Below are 27,078 nucleotides of genomic sequence, written 5' to 3' on the forward strand. Positions count from 1 at the left end.
TTTTAGACGGCACTAACAGAAGAAATGGACTGGTAGAAGCTACTTTCCAAATTAACCACTACAGCAGTTGATACTGCCACTGTTCATGGTAGATTGCAGGGCTTCCATGTATTGCAGTTTTCACCTTGGACAGGTCAAGGGCCTTCAACTAGGGCACCCATTACCTTTTTCTTTTGAATGCAATGGCTTATGGTGCATCTGCATTTATCAACTCGGAATCTCTAAGACTTGACACACAGACCAGGCGCGATGTTTGCAGTGGTGGTTCAGGTTTAATCAGCGCTAACCAAACTACACCGCACTCTTCCCTCTTTCAAAGGACTAGACCAAAGGACACAGCCAATGACAGCAACTACTAGCCATCACACTGCTACAAGTGTGACAATTCAGGCTGTTCGAGTCCCCCCAAAGCTATAAGAACGGCTTGGGAGGCAGGTATTAGTTGGTTTAATGTCTATTTACTTAAGAAACAACTGTTGCTGTGGTCATCTCTATATTTCACAAACAGCGCTACCATGTGGCAGCTGTCATACGTCCCGGTTTTGTTAATTAAGTGCCGGTGCTGAGCACCGGAAACCACTGGTTCAAATTAAGCACCAATTTGACTTTGATTGAATGTAAAGTGTTTTCCCGCTCTTTATGCCCACTTTGCCTCGATTATAAGATGTTTCACGCTATGCCGTTTCGGTGCTGTGCTGGTCTCAACTTACTGGACTAAAAATATTTTGCACAAAATAGTTGATTGAAGCTGCCACGTGTTATCAGTTAACTTGAGTTGTGCACACACTTGTGCTAAAGTTTAGTAGGTTTAGGTCTTTGTATGCTTTCATGTAGTCGCGTGAAGTAGATTACCTCGTCTGAAGAGTTTGCAATCCACCCATGCCGCCCATGCCGCTGATCGCTCCACCGCTGTACATGTTGGCTGTGGACATCCAGAAGTTAGTGACCAGCATGTTCGCGAAGATAGAAACTCCGATAATAGCGCACAGCCCTGTTGGGAAATACATTTATCATGAAACTTGAACAACCAATGTACCTCCACACCATAAACAATGTGGAAAAGTCCCAAACACTTGTACAAATCACAAATCTACGCCCGTCCATGGTTGTAATGTTAGCCTGGGTGATTCACAGACATTTCTAACTTATGTGTAGGTAAGTTTGTTCCTGCCCTTTAGTTTCTCCAATGCATACCTTTTATCTTTGTCTTACAATAGAACTGTCCATTTCTGTGGCCAAGTTAGAAAACTCAAGACACCATCCCAACCCTGAAGAGCACAGGAATAGGTACACCAGCCAACTGTGACAGGCACCACAAATATATTCAGGAGGAACCATCCCAAATTGGATAATAATTTTTGTATGTAGCTGGTATCTAATTCAATTGCATCCATCTGCCCATCAGTTCATGCATACCTGCCAACTCACACGGTGCCACAGTGTGACACACTATCTCGACTCCATTCACAGGGTCTCCCGGTGAGGAGCCGATATCACACTGTGGCAGGGGAAACGAGCTGAAACCACTGTAAATAGGGGTTTTCCGGCTCGTTTTCCGAGGCTTTGAACTGCAGAAGTCCATTAAGGTGTGTGAAAACACCCCAGGACATCGGCACCAGCCTCAGCAAGCTTTTTTTTTGGGGGGGGGGTGGGGTGAGGTGAGGGGAGGAGGGGGCTTGGGGACGGGTGGGTTTCAAAAGTGCGCCCTAGGTACTTCTTGGCACAAGGCTCCACCCCCTTTAAGGCCCCACCTCCTCCTCACACTGTGAGATTGTTGTTTAAGTTGGCAGGTGTGCTTTATGTCTTCATTCTTCCTCTTCTCAGCGTTTCGATCCTACATCTCCTCTCTAACGTTTTGTCTTTTCAATTCTCTAAGCTATCATTTTATCTGACCCATCTTCTGTTGCCTTTCGCTCTTTTCTTATGTTTTTCACTGTTTTGACTTTTCTTTCTCTAGTTCCTGAGTCACATGTTTAGGAAGAAAAACTTGCTGAGATTGTAATATATATATATATCAATGCCAGGACTGGTGCTGTGATGTTTGCGGTCCTAGGCTAAATGAAGATTCACAGATGCTAATAGTCGCACAACAATTGCACATTTTGGGACACACTGAGGCCTCCTCCGTTGGCGTAGAAGTCTGTCACAAGCTGTAATGTCATTTCAAATACATATATCACTTCACTTCACTTTGATAGCTTTATTTCGGTCGATGACCATAAAAGCACAGATAAAATATGTACATACTCATAAAATACATAAATAATTCAGCACTTGAGATAAAAAGTTATTAAACAGGAGTTATCAAAGAAGCAGTAATAAACAGTTAAATTTAATTAATATTAAAAAGTATTTAGTTAGTTAATTTATCAAGGCAGACCTTCTTCTCCACATACCATATAAGAAGCGAGAAACAGAGAACACAATTGGGGGGGAAGTATCATAGCGTAAAATCCTGCAGGCTTGGGCACAATGCTTTAGTCCCAAATTTCTACACAATGGCACAAGCCAGGCTCTGCGTATTTCATTGTAGGCGGTACAAAAAAATAAAACATGAGCAAGGTCTTCTTTGGTTTTATTACAGACAGGGCAAACCCCAAATACATATATGCTTAATCAACAGACACACCAGACACAGGTACTCACCAGCCAAAATGAACATGATCCCTGACGTCAGGGTGATCTTGGCTTTGGCAGAGTCCTCCATGCTGCCAATGCGGATGCATTTCAAGGAGAAGATAGCGATGAGGAGGCCAATGGCAGCCAGGACAATGCCCACGATCATGAGGGCTCTGCAAGCCTGGAACATGGCTAAAGAGAGGGAGGAAGGACACAGTCAGGAGGGCTTTTACTGCTTAGAACATTGTCTTCAACGAGGCAGACACAAAAGAAAGACTGAATAGTGGGATGAACATATGTTGTCTGGTGCTTTTCTAAGAATAGCGAGAGGCTGGGTTTGGTAGTGCGATGGACTAATGCATCCACTCCAGAGGCCTGTGTTTGACCTCAAGGTCACAGGCCCAAATCCGAAACTGTCCACTTAGCTTCTTTGCCCTCTGACGCCACTACCATTGAGTTGCGTAAAAATAACCGTTATTCAGCACCGGGTATCCTCAAGGTGTGAACATACCCTTTACAAATACATGTGTTATGTTAGAGAGAAACACCCCACTCAGCCGGTGGATTCACATTTTAGTACATGATGACGCATATTAGACATTGAGATAATTGAGAAATATATCTACAATTTTTCTTTACTTTGAAGCGACTTTAGGTAAATATTAGCAAGGTATAAAAACACACATTATTACATACAGAGCTATCATTTACATTTTATAGTGATGGCTACCACTGGGGGAGAACTGTCTTCAATTCAAGAACTTACTGAGCTCATGGTGCTGATTGTTTAACAGAATTCACTGGTAACCATGGGGTGTTTGGAAAATATCACCGAGTTAAAATATAAGCTTATCTGAAATGTGGAGATTAGCTAAAGTAGGAGTGGTGATGCCTTGGACTTTGAAGGGTGGTATTGTTATTTTGGGCATGGCCAGGTAGTTTGGACTTTATGATGGAAATTCCTGATGGTTATTGTAATCTGAAGCTTTAAATGCCTGCTAAAAAAAAGTGTGTTTTGGTAACTTGTTAAGGGACATAGGTGAATAGATTGTTTGGATATGATACTTTTTTATTTGTTGCTTTAAACACATAGGGGTCTATTACGATGGCGGCAACGGTAAAAGGGACCACCCGCCATTGGTGAGGCAGTCCTGCCATTCATATTAGGATGCGCCGCCACACTGGCGGGCGCATCCTGAATTTTATACATTGCGGCGGGCTGTGCTGTAAGCAGCACCCGCCGCAATGTAAAAAATGTATGTCGTGCATTTGCATTCACAACGTGGCAGGCACCACGTGGAGCCTGCCACCTTGTGCATGCAAATACTGGGGAGTACCATTGGTACCCCCCATGTGCACCCCAACACCCTGGGGGCCCGCAACGGGCTCCCAAATGCAGAAACCTCATGCCTTTCCATAGTGACAACGCCGCCATGGAAAGGCTGATCTCTGCAATCATCATAATATGGATGGCGGTGTCTTGCAGACACGCCACCATATTATACATGTTTTCTGCCCGGTCGACGAGTCGAAGGGCGGAAAAGCGGCGGACGGTCAGCCTGTCCGCCGCGGACCCCCCAGCCATCCTTATGTGGCGGGGGGTCATTCTTGGCAGGATGGCGGGTGGATCGCCCCCGCCGGGCCGGCGTTGGCTACAGCCGGCCCGGTGGGGGCGGTCCGCCCGCCATCCTAATGGGCCCCAGACTGTCAATGACCAGCCTCAGCAGCACAGGAACCAGTGTGTAGTGATTGCAGGAACAGGATTGTGTTCTCTCTGGGAGTATGACTAAGGTAGTTAGAGTTATGATGTAAGCAAGTATTTCTGTATATAAGCTATTGAGTGTGGGTTTTCTTAAAGGTATTTGAACTGGTTCACTGATAGAATATCGATGTAACAAACATCAATGTTCTGAATATTTAAAAAAAATATCGACTTCAAAAACATTGACTCCCATACCTTAAGAGTTAAGTACAAAAATATCGACTAAAAAATATTGAAGTAAAAAATATAGATGTAAAAAATATTGATTTAAAAATATATATATAATCAAATAATATAAATTAAATATTCATCTTATTTTTAACAAAATAAATTACATTTATTAGATATTGAAACTAAATATAACAAATACACTTAATTAAAAAAATATAGACACACAAACATAAAAATTTATATATACATATATTTACTGAAAATATTTTATTAACTATTATCTTTACTAAATTTTAAATGTTAAAATGATATAAAAATAAAATATATATATATCCATAATTTAAAATACAAAACTTCTATAATAAATTAAAACATTAAACTATTAAAAAAAAATGTAACTTACATTTCCCAATACAATGAGTGCAACAGTGGGGAAGGTGTTGGATAGTGGAATAATTAAATGTACTATTCCAACTCCAGTGAGTGCAACAGTAGGGAAAGTGTTGGATATCAGAGGAGTAAGAATTTCTATTCCCACTCCAATGATATCAATAGTAGGAAAAGTGTTAGGTAGCAAAGAGGAAACAATTGCTATTCCCACTCCAAAGTGTGCAACAGTAGGGAACGTGTTGGATAGCGGAGGGGTAAGAATTACTATTCCCACTCCAAAGAGTGCAACAGCAGGGGAAGTGTTGGATAGCGAAGGGGTAAAAATTACTATTTCCTCTCCTTTGAGTGCAAAAGTAGTGTAAGTGCTGGATAGCGGGGGAATTAAATTTACAATTCCCGCTCCAGTGAGTGCAACAGTAGAGAAAGTGTTGGATAGCGGAGGGGTAAAAATTACCATTCCCACTCCAGTGAGTTCACTAGTAGGGAAAGTGCTGGATAGCGGTGAGGTAATAACTACTATTCTCACTCCAGTGAGTGCAACATTAGGGAAAGTGTTGGAATTCAGAGAAACAAAAATTACTAATAACACTTAAACAGTTGGAAAAAACCCCAAAAATGTTCAAAATATAAAAAATCATAAAAATAATTAAACAATATTTAAAATATATACATTAGATATATTAAACATATAAAAAGAACACATACTATAATATTAATTACATATAACAAAAACCTACAAATAATATATAAAATACATCAATAAATACATTTATAAACAATAATTATTTAAAAGTAGCAAATATTAACAAACAAAAAATGATATAAAAAACATAATTGTATTTATTTATTTCATACCCTATAACACCACACCAATAACAAAACACTTCAACATTTGTAATTACATTTATTTCCATAATTAACATAAATAATAATCAATACAAAAATCTTATCAATAAAAAAATTAAAATAAACATTCATTGAGTAGACAAACTTTAACACTCTAATGTCCACAGCACACACCTAAATTAAACTATAAAATAATAAAACACAATTATATATTATGTTTAAAAGAAAAACTATTACTATTAACAACTAATAATTACAAAACAAAATTTTACTCAATAGCCACCCTTTGCCCCTTTAAAAGTAAAAACAACACACACAAAACTAACATTTACCCCAAATAAATATAAAATAATTAGCATTAATTAACAACTATCTATTAATTAAACACAAATTACTTCCCACTCTTTACTCCTATAGACCCCACAACACACATAAAATTAATTGCACAATTACATATTTATATACAAATTAATTAATTAAAATTAATTAACAACCAATTATTATTTCATAAATTAAAAATAAATTTCTTCCCGCCATTTACACCTATAAACACCACAATACACATCTAAAAATATCTACATGATTACCATAATTAATTACCAATTCATTAATTACAATAAATTAAAAAACAATTAATTATTTAATATTAAATGACTTTACACATTTAACACTATAACATGTCAATTAAACAAATATTAATAAATAAAAATTCATCAATATATTAAACATAATTAAGTTACTTCCCATCCTATTTCTCTATGAACCCATAACCCTCTACGGAACTAAAAAGGCAAAATTCAAAGAAGAAAACATTAATACATTTAGTGTAATTAAATTATTTCCCACCCTCTTCCCCTATAAACCCACAACCCTCTACAGGATTAAAAGTGCAAAATTCAGGGGTGTGGCTTGGATGGCCATCATGGCGGACGTGTGCTAGCTAGCTCCGTCCAGCCCGACAGACATCCTTCATTTATCCTGGCTCCCTCGGACCCTAAAGCAGTCCTAGAGGGGGCATTTTGGCGCTACTGACCTGGAGTGGCGGTCCGGTGAGCAGTCGCGGCACCTGGAGCTGCGGGAGGCCGGAGCCAGCGTGGCCACGAGGTGCGGCCTTGAGACAGACAGCGGAGCTGGGGCGTGGAGTTTGGCAGGCCCTGGGTGCAGTGTGAGCGGCGTGGCCGCCCGCCGGAGCTAGTGGGCGCGGTGCACTGTCCTGCGTGCCCAGCATCGGAGGCAGCATTCGTGGGGCGGATCGGCCTCGGAGACCCGGCCGGGACATTGGTGAGGAGTCGGGAGAGGGGGCCGCACCGGCCCGCGGAGCGGGCGGCAGCGGACAGTGGCACTGCAGTTGAGGAGGAGGCCTGCGTCCGGGGCCCCGGGCTCAGGAGTGACACTCCCCCGTGAATTTGGCTGCTGCAGTTTGGATAGGGGCTTCGGGGGCCGGGAGCTGTGGCAATACCTTCCCCCCTCCCCCGGGCCTCAGTTCCCGCCTGGGGATCGGCGGCTAGACCGTGCCGCGGTGGGGGGCTTCAGAGGCACCCATGTTCTCCCTGCACGCCTTTGCCGGTTTCTCTGTGGACCCTTCCCTCCCGGGACCTATATTGGAAGTGGTGAGCGGGGTTGTGCGGGCCTACTTTCGTGGGACTCCACCGCTATTTGTAGAGATAGGCCCAGCCTAATTTGTGGCCTGGATGGGCAACCGTGGCAGACTTGTGGTAGGCGGGGGGCCTGGAGTGGAAGCGCTGCAGCCGGGTGAAGTACCCAGGGGCCCCTGAAGATCACAGTGAACCGGGTCGACCGTGAGTGCCCGGGGTGAGGGCGATCGCTGGCGGGCCTGAGCTGGTGGTTACCCCCCACCCCGACCGCGGAGGCAGGGTCTGAGGTCAGCGGCTATATCGGGCCACGGAGGGGAGTGCGAAGGGACAGTTCTGGGCCTGCCTTTCCATCCTGGGGGGGCCGGCACCAGCGGTCGAGTGGGCAGCAAGGAACCCGGGGGACGGTGCCACTGGTTGGGTCACATGGCTTGGGTGTTCTGCAGCACCGGAGTACAGAGAGTGTCCCCCCCCCACGCATCGACTGGAGTTAGGATTTGGCAATCGGCTGGTCCACGTCTGTACGGTTGGCGGGGGGCCACTTGCTGGTCGTGGCCCCCACTGGTGGATTGCGGGCCCCTTCCTTCCTTTCTTTGGGATCGGACCGGGTGACGGATCGGCTTGTGGCGTGCCTGCGCTGAGGGGGTCCTTGTGTCAGCGCTTAGTCCAACTTGGCCTGCATCAGCGGCGTGTCCATTGAACGCCACCATGACAAGGGATAAGGGCGGCAGTGGATCCACAAAACATGGGCCTATAGACAAGTTCACCAGCCCGGGAGCGACGGGCGGTGCTACAGGGAGTCCCCAGGAGGTCATACCGGACAATGCGGCTCTGATGGCGGCAATCACCCAATCCAGGGACATGCTTGATGCCAAAATTGGTACGGTGGGCGCGGATGTTATGTTACTACGCCAGGATCTACGGAATGCAGTGTCCCGCATCACAGAGGCTGAGACCCGCATCTCAGGGGTGGAAGATGATGTTTCCGTCCTCAAGCAGAAGGTGGCAAGTATGGAAACCATCCAGAAGGGCCTGGCGCTCTGGGCTTAGGATGCTGATGGGCGGGCACGGCGGAACAACCTGCGCTTTGTTGGATTCCCGGAAGGGTGCGAGAATGGTGATATGGAGCGTTTCCTCACACAATGGCTGCAAATCTGGCTCCCTCCGGATGTCATGTCCCGGTGCTTTGTCGTGGAGCCGGCCCACAGAGCGCTTATTCAGAAACCACCGGTGGGGGCTCGTCCATGACTGGTGATTGCAAGACTCTTGAACTACCTTGACCGTGATACCGTGCTGAAGCAGGCCCGGGCCAAAGACCTTTGCGCTATGATAACCACCGTATCCTAGTGTTCCCGGATTATACACGACTTGTGCAGCAGCAACACCAATCGTTTATGGCGGCGAAAGCCAGACCTCAAGCTTCCGTATGCCTTACTATTCCCGGCTCGTCTGCGGGTGGTGTACCAATCCCGCACCCACTTCTTTGACTCCCCGGAGGAGTTGTTCAAGTGGACACATGAGACCATGCGGGTGTGGGTGCGGGTGCATACGCCGCCTGGGCTGTAATCAGATTCATCTTTGAGTGAGGGGCCGTCGAAAAATTCCCGAGGACAGCGCCGGAGGGGGCACAGAAGATCTCGGTCCCAGAGGCGCTCTCTGTCTTGCAGAGCTTCCTCCTGGGGAGACCCTACTTCCCAACATCGGACACTGGATCCCTAATCTTTGTGAACAAGATGGTGCCGAGATGTTCCTCTAATTGGACTGTGTGACTATTTGTTTTAAGCTGTATGGAGGGAGCCCTTAGGAGGGCTGAATCCCCACCTGTCTAGTGCTTGTGGGGGGTGGGCCTGGGTGACATGGGCTGTAAGTTGGGGATCCATTGGCGGGGGTGGCCCGTGTCCCCCCTTTGGGGGCTTGGCGCCAACCCCGCCGCGACAGGTACTTCAGCGTTTTTGAGGTATGGGATGGGGGGTTTGTTATGGGGAAGGGGTTTGGTTAGGCTGAGACCCGCATCTCAGGGGTGGAAGATGATGTTTCCGTCCTCAAGCAGAAGGTGGCAAGTATGGAAACCATCCAGAAGGGCCTGGCGCTCTGGGCTTAGGATGCTGATGGGCGGGCACGGCGGAACAACCTGCGCTTTGTTGGATTCCCGGAAGGGTGCGAGAATGGTGATATGGAGCGTTTCCTCACACAATGGCTGCAAATCTGGCTCCCTCCGGATGTCATGTCCCGGTGCTTTGTCGTGGAGCCGGCCCACAGAGCGCTTATTCAGAAACCACCGGTGGGGGCTCGTCCATGACTGGTGATTGCAAGACTTTTGAACTACCTTGACCGTGATACCGTGCTGAAGCAGGCCCGGGCCAAAGACCTTTGCGCTATGATAACCACCGTATCCTAGTGTTCCCGGATTATACACGACTTGTGCAGCAGCAACACCAATCGTTTATGGCGGCGAAAGCCAGACCTCAAGCTTCCGTATGCCTTACTATTCCCGGCTCGTCTGCGGGTGGTGTACCAATCCCGCACCCACTTCTTTGACTCCCCGGAGGAGTTGTTCAAGTGGACACATGAGACCATGCGGGTGTGGGTGCGGGTGCATACGCCGCCTGGGCTGTAATCAGATTCATCTTTGAGTGAGGGGCCGTCGAAAAATTCCCGAGGACAGCGCTGGAGGGGGCACAGAAGATCTCGGTCCCAGAGGCGCTCTCTGTCTTGCAGAGCTTCCTCCTGGGGAGACCCTACTTCCCAACATCGGACACTGGATCCCTAATCTTTGTGAACAAGATGGTGCCGAGATGTTCCTCTAATTGGACTGTGTGACTATTTGTTTTAAGCTGTATGGAGGGAGCCCTTAGGAGGGCTGAATCCCCACCTGTCTAGTGCTTGTGGGGGGTGGGCCTGGGTGACATGGGCTGTAAGTTGGGGATCCATTGGCGGGGGTGGCCCGTGTCCCCCCTTTGGGGGCTTGGCGCCAACCCCGCCGCGACAGGTACTTCAGCGTTTTTGAGGTATGGGATGGGGGGTTTGTTATGGGGAAGGGGTTTGGTTAGGCTGAGACCCGCATCTCAGGGGTGGAAGATGATGTTTCCGTCCTCAAGCAGAAGGTGGCAAGTATGGAAACCATCCAGAAGGGCCTGGCGCTCTGGGCTTAGGATGCTGATGGGCGGGCACGGCGGAACAACCTGCGCTTTGTTGGATTCCCGGAAGGGTGCGAGAATGGTGATATGGAGCGTTTCCTCACACAATGGCTGCAAATCTGGCTCCCTCCGGATGTCATGTCCCGGTGCTTTGTCGTGGAGCCGGCCCACAGAGCGCTTATTCAGAAACCACCGGTGGGGGCTCGTCCATGACTGGTGATTGCAAGACTTTTGAACTACCTTGACCGTGATACCATGCTGAAGCAGGCCCGGGCCAAAGACCTTTGCGCTATGATAACCACCGTATCCTAGTGTTCCCGGATTATACACGACTTGTGCAGCAGCAACACCAATCGTTTATGGCGGCGAAAGCCAGACCTCAAGCTTCCGTATGCCTTACTATTCCCGGCTCGTCTGCGGGTGGTGTACCAATCCCGCACCCACTTCTTTGACTCCCCGGAGGAGTTGTTCAAGTGGACACATGAGACCATGCGGGTGTGGGTGCGGGTGCATACGCCGCCTGGGCTGTAATCAGATTCATCTTTGAGTGAGGGGCCGTCGAAAAATTCCCGAGGACAGCGCTGGAGGGGGCACAGAAGATCTCGGTCCCAGAGGCGCTCTCTGTCTTGCAGAGCTTCCTCCTGGGGAGACCCTACTTCCCAACATCGGACACTGGATCCCTAATCTTTGTGAACAAGATGGTGCCGAGATGTTCCTCTAATTGGACTGTGTGACTATTTGTTTTAAGCTGTATGGAGGGAGCCCTTAGGAGGGCTGAATCCCCACCTGTCTAGTGCTTGTGGGGGGTGGGCCTGGGTGACATGGGCTGTAAGTTGGGGATCCATTGGCGGGGGTGGCCCGTGTCCCCCCTTTGGGGGCTTGGCGCCAACCCCGCCACGACAGGTACTTCAGCGTTTTTGAGGTATGGGGTGGGGGGTTTGTTATGGGGAAGGGGTTTGGTTAGGGGTATGAGTTGCGCTTTCGCACTGGGTTCACCACGACACGCACACACACCGTCGGGACCTCCTATCTGTGTTACACCACTGCTTTTTGCCCGATGGCTAGTGGGGTTGTAGATGCTCGGGTGTCCCCAGGCACCCTCCGCATTGTTAGTTGGAATGTGCATGGGGTCCTGGATAAAATTAAGGGAGGGGCTGTCCTGCATCAGGCTAAGAGGGCCGGAGCTGACATCCTCTTTTTGCAGGAAACCCATTTGATGGGCTCCAAGGTCCTGTGCCTGCAGCGCTATGGCTTCCAACAGGCCTTTCACTCTGGGTGCATGCAGGGTTCCAGGGGAGTAGCAATTCTAATACACCGCAGGGTCCCATACGTGCATGCGCAACAATGGCTGGATACGCAGGGGCGGTACCTATTTCTCCCGGGCACGAGTGGGGAGGACCCTATTGTGTTGGGCTGTGTGTATGCCCCCCCCTCTACAGTGGTCTTTGGTGGAGCGGCTACTTTCCCTGTGGGCTGACATGTCAGACGTGGCCTCTGTGGTGGGTGGAGATTGGAATGATGTGGTGGATATGGGCAGGGACAGAAGGAGGGCTGGTGGGGGCCTGGGCGGCAATCGTCCCACGAAATTGCACTCTCTGGTTACAAGCCTTGATTGGGTAGACACCTGGCGACACACACATGGTGACAGGGGGGAGTTTACATACCTCTCAGCGGTCCATAAGTCATTCTCTAGGATAGACTATGTTTTTGTATCGGGTGGCAGTGGAGGAGGCCAGGGAGGCCGGTCTGCTCCCCCCGGACTGGAGGCATGCAGAGGTGGTGGTGTTTCATAAGCCTGGTCGGCCCCCGGAGCAGCACGCCTCTTACCGCCCCATCTCTCTTCTTAATGTGGAGGCCAAAGTTTTGGCCAAAGCACTGGCTAACTGCCTCTTGCCCCACATTTTGTCTTGGTACACCCAGACCAGGCCGGGTTCATGCCTCAGAGGGTGACGCGGCACAACATAAGGCGGGCACACGTAGCGCTGGCAGCGGTCCGACGGACTTGGGAGCTGGCTGCACTCCTACTGGCGGACATGGACAGGGCATTTGATTCCCTGAGCTGGGTCTACCTGTTCGCCCTCCTACGTAGACTTAATTTTGGCCCCCATTTTTTGTCGTATATGATGGTCCTTTATACCGATCTGACATCATCGGTGCGTGTGGCAGGAGCGGTCTCGTCCAGCTTCCTGATCTGACGTGGTACCAGACAGGGGTGCCCCCTATCGCCATATTTATTCACCCTAGCCATGGAGCCATTGGCGGCCTGGGTGCGTATCGACCCACAGCTTAAGGGATTTGAGTGGGCTCCGGGCCTATCTGACAGGATTGCATTGTATGCGGATGATGTCCTTTTTTTTCTAACTGCATTGGATAAGTCAAGCCACGAATCCTGGAGATCATGCAAATATTCGAGGATATGACCGGGCTGTATATGAACCCCCGTAACTCCACGCTGTGGGTCTTGGGAGCTCGGTTGAGAGTGGATACGTGGGCGTTCACGCTACAGGTGGCGGTGAGAGGTCTCAAATACCTGGGTGTATTCTTGTCGGATGTGCCGGCCATTTCTTGGGAGCGGAACTTGGCACCGGTCTGGGAACGCGTTCGTACAGAAATTAAGACATGGTCACGCATGCCCTTAGCAATTTATGGCAGGTCGGCAATCTTCGAAATGGTTGTGCTCCCCTGCGTGCTATACCAGTTACAGAATCGGCCATACCCGATCGCGCCTAGATGGTCCAGGCTGGTGAATTCGGTGCTGGGGCAGTACCTTGGGGGGGGGCGGTGAGTGTGGCGTTGCGTACGTGCTTTCTCTCCACTTACTGTGGAGGTCTGGTGACCTCAGATATTCTATCGTACTACCAGGCCTCACGCATGTTAGTTCTTAACGAGTGGTGGTATGAGGACAGGGGTGACCCGGCCTATGCATTGGAGCGACACCTTATGGGGCCTCACACTCTTCACACGATTCTCTACTTAGCGACGCTGCGTAGTGCGCTACCAACGGTGACAAAGGTAGTATTCCAAATCTGGCGGCAGTCACTAAGACGAATAGGGTGGTGGAATACCCTTACTAGAGAAACTCTCCTGTGGCACAATAGACGCCTGCCTGATCTAGCGGCCTTGCAGGGCTTTCGGGGATGGGATGCCATAGGTATTTTTACCCTGGGGGATGTCATGCGGGATGGGTCCCTTAAGTCCTTCCGGGATCTACAGGTGGAAATTTGCATGCCCAGGTCCCAGTTCTATCGGTACCTCCAGCTCTGCCATGCGCTTTCCCCCAGCCTGGAGGGCCTTGACTCTCTACCCGAGTTTAGCTCGTTGGAGGCAAAGGTTTTCATGGGGGATCTGGAGACCAAGAAGATCATGCGGATATATCAGTCCCTGGTCACTCACAGTGCTCCTACGCTTGAGAAGTTACGGGGAGTGTGGGAGGAGGATGTGGGTACGCTGGAGGAAGAAGACTGGAGGGAGGCCCTAGCCGCCCCCCAGGGAGCAGCCATAGCGATGCGTCTCTGCCTCATTCAATTTAAGTACCTCCACCGGGTTTATTTTACTAGGGTTCGACTGTGGCGGGCGGGATTGATTGCCTCCCCGGAGTACCTCCGGTGTGGCGGGGTGGAGGGCACATTCCTGCACACGGTTTGGCAATGTTCATCACTGGATCGTGTTTGGAAGGGGGTATTCTCCTGCCTATTGGAGGTTTTAGGGTGGACACTCCCACGCACACCACAGTTCGCCCTGCTGCATGTGATGGAAGGGATCGGGGGCAATGTTTATAAACGGCATCTTATGCAGCTGGGCCTCACATTGGCGAAACGTGATATAGCCAGGAGGTGGAAGGATACACGGTCCCTCTCGGTGGCCGCCTGGAAAAATGGTCTTGACTTCTGCATGGGGCTCGAACAGCCAATCTTTGTGGCCCGGGAATGTCCGCGTTAGCACAACAAAATATGGAAGCGGTGGGCAGACTATAGGGGCTTGTGGCTGGAGCCTCTGATCGCAGCAGATGAGGGTAGGGACAGGGAGGTTGGGCCTGGCACGGGGGGATGGGGGGTAGCCTGGGGTGTGTGTGTGCTAAGACTGGCACTTTCCTACTTCTGTTCTGGTTTCTCGTTTATTATTTCCTTTAGTCCTATATTATCCGCTGGTGGACTGGTCTCAGGGGTCGTTGCGCAACTCAGGGGGGGGGTAAGTTGGGGCTGGAGGGTCCGATATCCTAACAGATACTCAATGTCAAATATTTTGGTTGCTTTGTTTTACAAAAAGGTCAGTTGCTGTCCTGCAAATGTATAAACTGATACGGCAGTGGCCTCTGGGGTACAGAGCCCTGTGTCTTCTGTGCAATTTGACAATAAAATTTGTTAAAAAAAAAAAAGCGCAAAATTCAAATAGAAAAAATTAATAACTACTTAAAATTTAGCACATATATTAAAAACATAAACAAATCCGCTCCTATCTCTGGGAAGCCGCACGCGCCAAACAAACGGCTACACGACATACTGTTTACGAGCAGGGTGACAAAGCGGGCAAACTGTTGGCCTGGCTGGAAAGGCGGGAACGGGCGGCGCGTTGGGTGGCGCGGATCAGGCTAGATTCGGGTGACTACACGTCGGAGCCGCGGCAAATCGTAGAGGCCCTAGCGACTCACTACCAAAAGGTGTATACGCCGGAGGCCTCGTCCACGGTGGCGGAGAACGAGGCCTTTCTCCGAGACATCGCGATGCCACGGCTGGCCCCGTCGGACGCTGAAGCCCTAGAGGCGGACCTGAAGGCGGAAGAGCTCACACTAGCAATCCTCGCTCTCCGTGCCGGGAAGGCGATGGGCCCGAATGGAATTCCGGTGGAGTTCTATAAGACCAACACTGCCCACATAGTCCCGCATCTATTGGCCATGTACGAGGACAGCCTCTCTACCGGGATACTCCCCCCGGATCAGAGAGTAGCCACCATAGTGGCGATTCCGAAGCCTGCCAAACCAGCGCATGAGTGCGCTTCCTATCGTCCAATCTCATTGCTAAACGCGGAGGCAAAGATTCTAGCGAAAGTGCTGGCGACGAGGCTGCAGCCCTATCTTACGACCCTGATACACCCGGACCAATCGGGATTTATGCCGCGCCGGAACACCGCTTTAAATCTACGGCGGCTCCACGGAATTCTCGAGCGCCGCACCTCGATAGAGGAGGATGCGGCCATCCTCTCGTTGGATGCGCGGATGGCGTTCGACCGGATGGAATGGCCGTTCCTCTTCGCTGTCCTCCGTCATGTGGGACTCGGCCCCAAGATATGCGCATGGATTCAGCTTTTGTATACCGCACCACTTGCACAGGTGGTGGTCAATGGCCATATCTCAGACCCCTTTCCGTTGGGGAGGGGGACGCGGCAGGGCTGCCCCCTTTCCCCACTCCTCTTTGCTTTGGCGCTGGAGCCGCTGGCGGCCTGGTTGAGGCAGGACCCGGTGATCCGGGGATTAAAGTGGACAATGGGGTGGGAGGATCGCATCTCCCTCTATGCTGACGACATCCTGTTATACTTGGCCTCCCCTGCGCGCTCGATCGTCTGCCTCCTGGATATATGTGCGTCATACGGGAGAGTGTCGGGCTACGAGATCAACTGGGAAAAGTCCACTGTCTACATGCTCCGCGGTTCTCCACCTCGGCTCCCGCGGGGTTGTGAGATTCGGGTGGTGACGGACGGTTTCAAATATCTGGGCATATTTATTACGGCGGACAGGGACCGTTTTGTGGCTGAGAATCTAACGAAGCCGCTGCAGCGGTTTAGAAGCGACGTCAAATGTTGGCGCACCCTGCCCCTGACGCTACTGGGGAGGGCTGCCCTCTATAAGATGATGGCTCTCCCTAGATTTTTGTATATACTCCAAAACATCCCCTTCCCGGTGCCACCGTCTTACTTCGCCGCCGTCAATGCGGAAGTCACCAGCCTACTGTGGGAGGACAAGGCGCCGCGGATAGCACTCCACAAGCTCACCATGGGGTGGTACGATGGTGGGATAGCCCTCCCAGACTTGCGACTGTATTATTGGGCGTCGCAGCTTACGGTGATCAATCAGTGGTTGCATGCGCCAGGGGAGGACCCGGCATATCGTATGGACCGGCACCTGCTGGGGGCTGCGGGGGTCATGGGAGCGCTCTACAATCACAAGAGGGGCCTCTGCCCCCCAGGCCCCACGGCGCACACCCTCCGGCTGTGGTTCGAGGCGCAGTGAGCCCTGGGGTGGGCTGGGAAAATAACCCAAGCCACTCCGTTGTGGGAGGCGAAACAGCTGGGGGTATTGCGTACAACCAAGGGGTTCCATCGATGGGACCTAATCGGCATCTCCAGGGTGGGAGACCTTTGGCAGAAGGGGGAAGTGGTCACATTTACCCAATTGCAAGCAGATTTCGACCTGGCCCCCACCGAAGGGTTCCGGTACATGCAAATCAGGCATGCACTCCAGGCAGCTATCCCGCCCGGAACCCGACTTCCGGAGTCGTCGCCTCTGGAGGACCGGCTCCTCACGGAACACCTGGCACAGAGGGCGACCTCCCTAACATACAGAAAGCTGATAAACAACCGGCCAGATCCATTCACAGCCCTTAAAGACCGATGGGAGGCCGAGCTGGGGGACTTCGACGAAACGGACTGGCAGGCGGCGCTTTCCTCCCCTAGGGAGGTGGGCATCTCATCTAGACTACGTCTGGTCCAACTTAAAATTCTACACCGCACGTACTACACTCGTACACTCCTATTTAAGCTGCACCGAACTGACTCCCCGCTATGCCTGAGACAGTGTGGTATGGAGGGAACACTTTTCCATACACTTTGGGAATGCCCGGCCATAGCTCTATACTGGAAGGGAATTTTGCACTCACTCTCCCAGGTGACCAAGATCCCAACACCCCCGGAGCCACGGAGGTGTCTCCTTAATGTCTGGGAACAGACGGATCACAACAGGACCACGCAACTCTGGGTAACACTGGGACTTATGCTGGCAAAACGTAATCTTGCCCAAAAGTGGGGCTCCAGCCAAACTCCGACCCTCGCCCAGTGGTCCCGAGACATGGACTCCACAATGGTGGTTGAAAAAACTGTCTACATTCACAGAGGCTGCCCCAAGAAGTGGTCCCGGGTGTGGGGTGGGTGGAATGCTTATAGAGGGAATATATGTGAACCCCCGAGCGATACATCAGACTCAGACCTCAGTGACCCCGAATAGGCGAGATATTACTGGTCGATGCAAAGTGATGTATACTGTCATGCGCAGAAAAAAGGAGCTCTCTGTTTTTCACCATGTCATGTATGTCCTGCGACACTTTCACTGGACCTCTACTCTACTGAACCTGATGCAAATGTGCAATGTTACATGTTTAAACTTCAATAAAAATATTTACAAAAAAAAAAAACATAAACAAATCTTCTACAACAAAAAAATACATTACAAACATATAAAATATATAATATATACTAAAATAACAATAATAAAAAACAATGTTTTTAACAACTATCTTTTTGCAAACGATATTAAACATTTAGATATTTTTAAAATCGATATTACTTACCTTAAGTCGATATTCTTGACCACTGTATTCTTGCTGTTGATATTTCTGACCCACAATATTAATGACTTGATATTTGTGCCACTCGATATTTTGTACTAGATATTCTGTTTCTGCACCATTAGAACTGGATCCGTAAAATGGTTTGTGAAATGTGGTTGGGACGTATTCACAAGGCCTGAGATCGACAACCACTCTGTCTTGTTTTGATTTATTGCTATGATTTTACTACTGCCTGCACCAGAGCTCAGCACATATACAACACCATCACCATGAGGACTGTCATAGCATGGGCCTGCAAGACACTGTGGAGACTCTAACGGCCTCATTCATGAGGCTTTGGCGCAGGGCAGCACCGTAAGGAATCTTGCTGCGCTGCCCTACGTCAAAAGAAAAGAGCAGGAATGCGCTGTATCAATAAGATACCCTTTTCCCCTGCGCAGGCTCACAATGGGCTGCCGTACGCCAATGCAGGCACCCTTGCACCATGGTGCAAGGGTGCCTGCGTTACGGGGCTAATTGATTTTGTGCAGGAAGGGACACTTTCCTGCACAAAATCACTCAATTCAGGCGATTTCCTCTTTCTGTGGAAAAGGACAAAATTAGGAAAAATTAAAACATTTCTCCTCATTGAGCCTCCCTAACGACACCCTAACGGCACCCCTGGGGTGATGTTAGATTCTGATGTATTTTCAGGTTTGCGATTTCTCATAAACCTTCGAATGCTTCAGATTTAATGGGTTTTGTGTCAGAACACCCATAGCAACACCAATGGAGGCCCTAGGAGTGAAACATGCCCAGGCCTAGAGATGGAGAGGAACGAAATATCAGAAAGAGGATTTACCACTGTACACTGCTAATCGCAAAGATATAACCTTGTGTTTAAAGACCGTCTCATCTTCTACTTGTCAGAAGAGAGGAGGGAGAACCTTTGGCAGACTTTCACAAACTGAAATTAGTCAGGAAAATATCATTATGAAGGATCCAATGGACTTAACCAATGTTACATGCTGAGATATTTGATTAAGGTAGATCTTGATGCATCCCACAGACAGAAGTATGACCGATCAAGGCCCGAAGATCAGCTGAGGACTTGATCAGCCTGGTACTTTACCTCTCGGACAGAGCTTTATCATAGGGGCTCCACGGTCTGAACATAGAAAACAATAGGCATGCTCTAATAGAGGATGCAACATAGCGGTATAACACAGTTATATCCATTTACAAAAATATTGCATCAACTACATCAACCTAGCTACTAAATCGCAAGGTAAGTCTAGGTAAATATACGTGGTGGTAAGAATAAACATTATATACCTACTTTGGCAATGTAATGGATGCACTATTATTGTCAGTCAATATTATCGACCTCGATATAGTGTCACACAATGTTTAGAATCTGTAGATAAGAAAGGTTGAATTTTATAACAGGAAGATAAATAAAACTATGAGTGCACCAGTGCTCATGTTGTCCAAGCTGTGTGAATCTACAGCAGAAGTCTCAAACTATTTAGTCAAATCGTTTGTGACCAAAATTCAAAAGGCTCTTCTCTGAGGACATCAGAAGGGAATCTTTACATGGTTCTCTTATTCTCTCTTTCTGCCCATCTTCATCCCCCAATCCTCCTCACTATTTTTTCTCAATTAGTCTCCTTAGATTCACGTTTCACTATGTTGCTGGTGCACTGCTTTTATTATTTATTTACCCCTGACTTGCATTCATGGTCTGTCCGTGCGTCCATCCATCCATCCATCCATCCATCCATCCGTCCGTCCATCCATCCATCCATCCATCCATCCGTCCATCCATCCGTCGTCCGTCCATCCATCCATTCATTCATTCATCCATCCATCCATCCATCCATCCGTCCGTCCATCCATCCATCCGTCCATTCATTCATCCATTCATCCACCCATACATCCATCGCTCTCACTCCCTCTCCCTGTTTTTCATTTTTACTCACACTGCCCCTTCCATCTCTTTTGCAATGGTAAATATTGTTTATATCGTTTCTGCAGTTTTAAAGCTCTTTAAATGACAGGTGTCATTATCCTCCAGTATAATTTTGCTTATTTTAAAAACCCTGGAAATCTGATTTTGGCCCCTGTCTTGCAGCTGACAGGAGATGGTGGCAGGGAGATTAACCATGTAAAAGAGTTTATTTTTACGACCTCTAAATGTTTGCTTTACTATACATACCATTAGCAAAAAAGGGAAACTCAAATTTCTTCCAACGTATATGGGTAATTCACAACAAAAAGACTACTCGCAAGGGAGTGACTTTTATACTCATTTGCACCTGATTATTCATCCGTTTATAATATTCAGAAATGTATTTACTCATTTGAAAAAAAAACTAAATACCATTTACAAACGTGGACAAAAACATTATCAGAAATATTAATACTTTTATTTACTAATCCTCGAATCGTCATTCTTTACCGGAGACAATGATGACGGACTAGCACGTACGCGATGGGAATAGTCTAGTTGTGTTTGTGGCTATCCATGTAGCATTAACTTTACGTATATACACCTGACTGTGTCACCGACTAAGCCCCGGCCCAACAGTTGCGAAAGTAACCAAGAACTTCCCAAGGTCACCTTACTGCCATTCGCCTTCATGAATCACCGCTGACCGGCTTCTCCTGCAGATTGCTTATAGCTTCAGATGATGTATGGCTCAGAGCACAGCCGTGTGATTTATGTGGTAAGCCTGGCACCTCGTTGTGCCGTCCAGTCCTAGCCGGGCTCAGAAAATGGCTGAAACCCCTCCCTCTGTTATTGAAGGGCTCAGAGAGAGGTGGTGTTAAGTCTAGGCTTATGCACTCATTTCACTGCACAAAGGTACTTCAGTATAGGACACTTTTTCTGATACACAGATCAGGAGTCACAACTGACAAAAAAAGTGTCATGTACTCTGGTGCTCTTGTAAAGCGCCCCAATGCACTTGACCAAGTTTGCGCTCTATAAAACTGCAACAAAAAAAAAGTTCTATCACTTTATGACAAAGTTTACTTTTCCTGACTAACGCCAGTGTACGGCTTTTAGGGGCTTTTTTACAAGCCCCTTGCGCTGCCGGTACTTGACTTTTTTTCCCATATTAAAAGTGACGCACCAGCGGTACAACGTGCTTGTAAACAAGGCCCTGAGGGGTAGATTTACAAGCATTTTGCGTCACAAAAAGGACGCTAACCAGCACAAAATGTTTTTTTCCCAATTTACTTTCCAGCGCAAAACTTGTTTTGCCCTTGATGGAGCCCTAAAAGTAATGCCAAGCAAGGGGGTGTTCCATAGGTGGTACATGGGCATTTCCATGCAACCACCCATTAAGCAAAACCCTAGCTACAAACAATAGTAGACAGGGTTTAGCACCAAAAGTTAACGCCATTTCAAAGGAGGCGTTAATAGGAGAAATGTTTTTATTTCTCCTTTCTTTTCCAACTTTGCCTGCGCTCTGCCCCGTGGAGCACATATACAAAGCAGGAAAAGTGTTTAAATTTGTCTAGGCATAGTATTTTGTACAAGAAGGGTACCCTTCCTGTACAAAACCGACGGTAGACTCAGGCACACACCCTAACACGATGGAGCAGAGGTGCGTGCTTGGCACAAGGCAGCTGAAATCAGCACCTGCGCTAGGGTGAGGGAGGAGAGAGCCATGGCTCTGTGAATATGCACTCTCCTGCTCCCTTCCTGTCACGCAACGCAGCACAGCATTTTTTTCCTGCCGCGCTGCGTTGGGTGACAGTTTTGAAAATCTGCCCCAGTGTTCTTTTGATAGTGCTGCTGCAGTGCACCCGTATGAAGAACAGCTCCTCTCTATGCTCTTTACCCAGTCTGCTTTGAATAGCCCATAGCACAGTCTGCTACCCCGGAAGGTATACTCGGGGCAGTGTGATGTAGTCAAACATTGCTTGTACTTTCCTCATAAGCCCCTAAGTGTTTGAACTCATTCCCAGAGTCTGTCAGACTCTTCCCCATGCTGCTGTCACTTAGAAGAAAGGTTATGTTATTTCTAGTGCATCTTTATGAAGGAACAACCGGATATCTGCTTTTTACCGCTAGAAGCCTCGATTTTAGGTCTTTAATTATTTAGGGGCATATTATCAAGCGGCAGCGATAATTATCGCTGGAAATTATCGCCATGCTAGCGCTGTATTAACAACGCATAGCGCAATGGCGATAATTATTCCAGCAATAGCGGTGTTTTCCATGGAACATCACTGGTTTTCCAGCGATGTTCCATGGAAAATAGCGATATCCTTGATGATAGGGCCTGTGGTCCCAGCCACACAATCCACCCCCCATGTTAGGTATGCCTTAGTCAGGAATTTAACAGACGTTAAATTCATGCGTTAAGGCATACTTAACACGATTTCAAATATCGCTACCCCACGTTGATAATATCACGGGCGCTAAGTCAAGGAATCACGCGCTAGCGTGACCTTGATGATAATGCGATAAAATTATCGCTGCTTTTCGCCCGAAAATGGACGCTAAAGTGGCGATAATTTTATCGCGGCCCCTTGATAATATGCCCCTTAGTGTGACATTTCCTCTGGGTCGAGTGTAAGCAGTTCCGAGACCGGTAAAACAGGTTCACACTGATAAATTGATAAACAAATAAATATACCATATAGTTCAAAAACCGATTTCCAGTCCGCATTGTCCCAATCTTGTCGTATTATTTAACTCTTTCGCTGTATGCTTTAAGGCCAGGCTGCAGGCTAGTTCACTGAAAGCTTTATGCTTGACAGACCAGACAGTAATCCCACAACATAACCTGCTACACAGCGACACAACAACAATTCAACACTACTGCCGCAGTTTGAGTGAGGGCTTGTTTGTCAATTTAAAGAAAAGTCAATCCTGATTGTTCGAAAATGTTCAAGAGACAAGAACTGAGGCTGCACGGCCATAACAGTGCTTCTAACTAGATGCCAGCTATTGCCACGCCGACAGTAAAGTCTGTGCCACCAGGTGACCATTAGATCTGCCGCAGATGGGAAGCCCACTGTTGATCAAGGCCACTGCAGATCACTGGGTTGAGGCTCAGCCAAGCAAATGAGGAAAATGAGAACCATACCCTGAGAGCTTTCTCGCTTGCAAATTCATCTAGTGCGCATCGCTCTTCTTCATGGAGTAACCACTGTTTCTGTTTATATGTCTAAATATTTTCGCTACAAAGGGACTACAACATGTGGAAGGAAAGCCCGCTTCCACACTAACTAGAGGTACAAATCTGCCACTTGTAAAAATTTCGGGGAGGGGAAAAAAAGAATGGAAGGTAGTTTTAGAGGGACCCCTGAATTTCAACGAGTGTTACTGGAGGTGACGTTTTAAGGAGGTATGAATTTTGGTTGGCTCTGCTATACCATACCTTTTTTAATGGTTTCACTCCAACAGCCAATTTTCATAATGTCTTGCTGCAAAACTCTCCGTTCTGCGGCCCTCAGTATAATGCTAATTCTGAATTCTGAATTCTGTGCTGTGCGATCTATGATCCAGAGCACATGCTACCAGGGTCCTCTTCATGTCCGTGCTAAGCTGGTACATAAGTATGCCACTACCATCAGTGTGCAGCAAAATGGCTCCATTCTCCTGCTGTCTAACCAGAAGTCAAGATCTGAAACATTTTCTAGTTGGCTGTTTGGGCTTTGATATGTTGATCCTAGCATTTTTAAGTGGGTTGTTAGCATTACTTAAATCATTTGCCTGACTTGAATGGTCTTTGACATGAAGAGCAAAACCCCACCATGCAGTCATCTAATCTGAAAGTGTCTGGCTGAAGTACTCAACTGCTGTCTCTGTATATCCGAGCCAATGTCAACTCAGCAACACACATGGCACCAAAATACATTAGGATACACATGTTTGTGAAAGGTGTTCATTTGTGTCCTCTGAATGTATTTCACTTGGCTTGCAATGGAAGTGAGTGGGATCAACCTGGATCCTGTATGCGGCAGCTAATATTGAGCAAGATTTGGGGCAGCCTCAGTGAATTGTTCTGACTTTATCCTGGTGCAATTACCGACACTAGCGACATTTCATCGGCATCTGCACATTTCCTGCTTTGTTTTGAGAGTAACAACCTGCAAGGTATAAGAGAGGTCTCTTACTTTCAGTCCCAGCTGGACTCAACACAAATGACTTACTGAAAGTGCCATCAGCACTCCTCTTGTTTGAGTCACGTCCTGGCTGGGGTCTATCTGGATACTAACACCTTGATGCCAATGCCATCGAGGAAACAAAGGTCCTCAGCTTGTTGCTTCACAAGTGCTTAAGAGGAGCATCTGGAAGAAAGACAGATGTACCTGTCTATAGGAGTAGTTACACCGATGACCATTTATATAGAACCAATGAACCTCTATTGATGCCCAAATGAACCTTTTCAGCAATCTTAGAAAAAAATGAAGATTGAAAAAAGACAGTAAGGTTGTCCACACATGCCTTGCAATGTGCATGCGACACCTCTATGTCGGTTCACATCTCATTAAACAATATTGCAAGGAACATCACTTTTAACTTGCTGGTTACACAAGGATCTGTGCAGCAAAAGTACTGCTCCACTGAGTTCTCTGGGTAAAATACAAATTTGTGACCAGCATGTTACACATTGCGCTTTGCGTCAGGCACATTATACCTCTATGATGGTTTATGATGAGTCAAACCTGAGACTAGACTGCAAGATGATTTTTACAGCAAGTGCAATAACCACAGACTTATCTTACTGTTGTATATCCTGAAAGTTGCTGGGTACAAAATGATCTCGGCAGCAATTGCCGTAAGCCAAAATATATTTTAAAATACTGTCGGCTTACGACCAATTGACTAAGCTAGAATATATCACCTGTTACATTACCCTTGTTGTCAATTTGTTGGGCAAAAGATAAAAATTTAAAAAAAACATAAAATGGCTGTCAGATAAGCTCTCATGACTCCGACCCTCATGACTACTATACCCCCTTTATGCTGCCACACCTTAGAACCCCGTTTATGGCATCCTAGCTTTATTTATATTTTCAGCATTACCCTCAGCTTCTCTCTCATTGCTTCCAAGACTGGTTTATTCATGTGTTCTCTCCAATCAAGCATGGTTTTGTTCTCCTGGCCTACTAATGTTTCACTTTGTAAAATTTCCATCAAGCCCTTCTAACAATATTTTCTGCAAAATTGTGAGAGTCCAGGCAATACCCGGCATTGTAGTTTTCTAATCTTACGCCTGCCTCCTGAACGAAGTCCTTTTGGAAGGCCATTGAACTGAAGAATTTGAGTATTCTGAATAAATCTAACCAAAGCCCCATGCTGGCTATTATTGTTATTCTTCGGTGAGTCGAGCCTTTTTTTTAACCATTCGTAACTTCTCAGGCTCTTATGAGGTTGCTTGACCTTGTTGAATCTAGTACATTTATAACAAAGCCTCCTCCCCTTTGAGGTTGCCCACTCCTACTAGTTAATCCTCCCCACCCTCCCTCTCCTAACATTGTGCTGCCATACTCCAACAGGAGTTAGGATGCAGCAAGCGATGGGAAAAATACAAAATGGCGGAAGAGCGTGACAGTGTTCTGGGAGCATCATGTTCACAAGAATACACGCACCACTGTGCTTACCCTTGCATCAGCACTAATAAAAGCCGCCTAGCGCCAACACAGACATCCTTGCAGCATTGCAACATGGTGCAAGGGTGTGTGTGTTGCAGGGATGACTGTTTATGTAGGAAACGCTCAGCGAAAAAGAAGGTCCAGAGATTCTTTTCCTAGATAGTGTTGCCAAATTATGGTGGGAGGAGGTTAACTCGAGGTGCTGGACCTTGCGGACCTCCTAATTATGGAAAGTTGTAAGAACAAGTGAGTGCATGCTCCTCCTTAGTAGATTTCCAGTTTGTAGAAATTCAAAACACCCAAAGAAACTTTTTTGTTTTTTGTTTTTATTCTTCAATTCTGTACCCTGTTTTGTAGATGGTCATGATATTCCAGAGATTTACAAGGATAATTATGTTTCATCGTTCAATGGTTAGTTATATTTAGACATACAACAGCCACAGCCGACACGTGTTTCGCCCCTGAGCGGTCAGTTGGACCAGGCCTTTCTCAAGGCTAGACATAAACAGTTGTCTTTTGTATTCAAAGTTGTAGGTTTAAGCGTATCAAATAATGTCGAACATAGTATATTACATCAAATAAGTCAAGGGAAACAAGGATCTGGTCAGTTTCCACGAGACTGGTGAGCACACACAATCAGAAACGTACATCCAGACTGTATGCAAGAGCAAATGAAGGAATACGAGAGAATGAGATAGAGAGAGCATTCCAAATTTTCTCCGATATAAACGGTCTGCGCAGCAGGAAGCCTGCCCAACAAACCCACAGGCCGCAGCCAACTAACACCCGAATGCAACAAGCCGGGAACAGCCGATAAATGGATTCTCCAAAAACCTGGCCGTTTATGCGCAGGAAGGGACACCTTCCTGCACATAAACAATCATTAAAGGCGATTGTCTCCTTCTATGTGTGCTGCAGAATGTTCTGCAGCACACATAGAAAGAGCAACAAGCATTGGCATGCCAATAGGTCTCGCCTTTGGGACCTTATAAGTGTTTAGCCATGCAACAGTTAGTGTTGTTGCACCAAGGAAATTGTGCTGCATAACTAAATACTTATAAGGTCCCAAAAGCGAGACCTATTGGCTATGCCAATGCTTGTTTGTTTAGTTGTCCGGTGTGAGGCACCGCTGTGAGGCAGAGCGAGGCAGACCTGTTAATCGTTCTGTAGCTCACTGACGTTTGGCTTGGAGTTTTAGTTTGTGGATTGTGAAAAATAAGACGTGCAGATTAGAAAACAAATCCATGGGAAGAGGCGTGTGTTGCTACAAGAAAGGGGTGGCAGGAAGGTTTGCTCATACTATTGTATGCATTTTAAAGCTCCCACCATAAACATCACTCTATCTGTCTTTCTAAAACCCGCCATTTTATAGCACACATAGTTGAAATTATTTTGGAACAGTGACA

At 47.6% G+C, this 27,078-nt stretch overlaps 1 protein-coding gene across 2 annotated transcripts in view; it reads right to left on the bottom strand.

Moving 5' to 3' along the window:
- The window catches only part of CLDN18 (claudin 18), a 92,351-nt gene that overhangs the window by 31,459 nt on the left and 33,814 nt on the right, over positions 1 to 27,078 (bottom strand). For both annotated transcript variants that reach the window (XM_085634322.1, XM_085634321.1), the window contains exons 2-3: positions 2,647 to 2,811; positions 853 to 991 (exon numbers count right to left, since the gene is read on the bottom strand). In XM_085634322.1, the coding sequence (XP_085490448.1) occupies positions 853 to 991; positions 2,647 to 2,811 (304 nt within the window). The remainder of the gene's footprint in view (positions 1 to 852; positions 992 to 2,646; positions 2,812 to 27,078) is intronic.

This window comes from Triturus cristatus, chromosome 11 (genome assembly GCF_964204655.1).
Source record: "Triturus cristatus chromosome 11, aTriCri1.1, whole genome shotgun sequence".
Classification (NCBI taxonomy): Eukaryota; Metazoa; Chordata; class Amphibia; order Caudata; family Salamandridae; genus Triturus; species Triturus cristatus.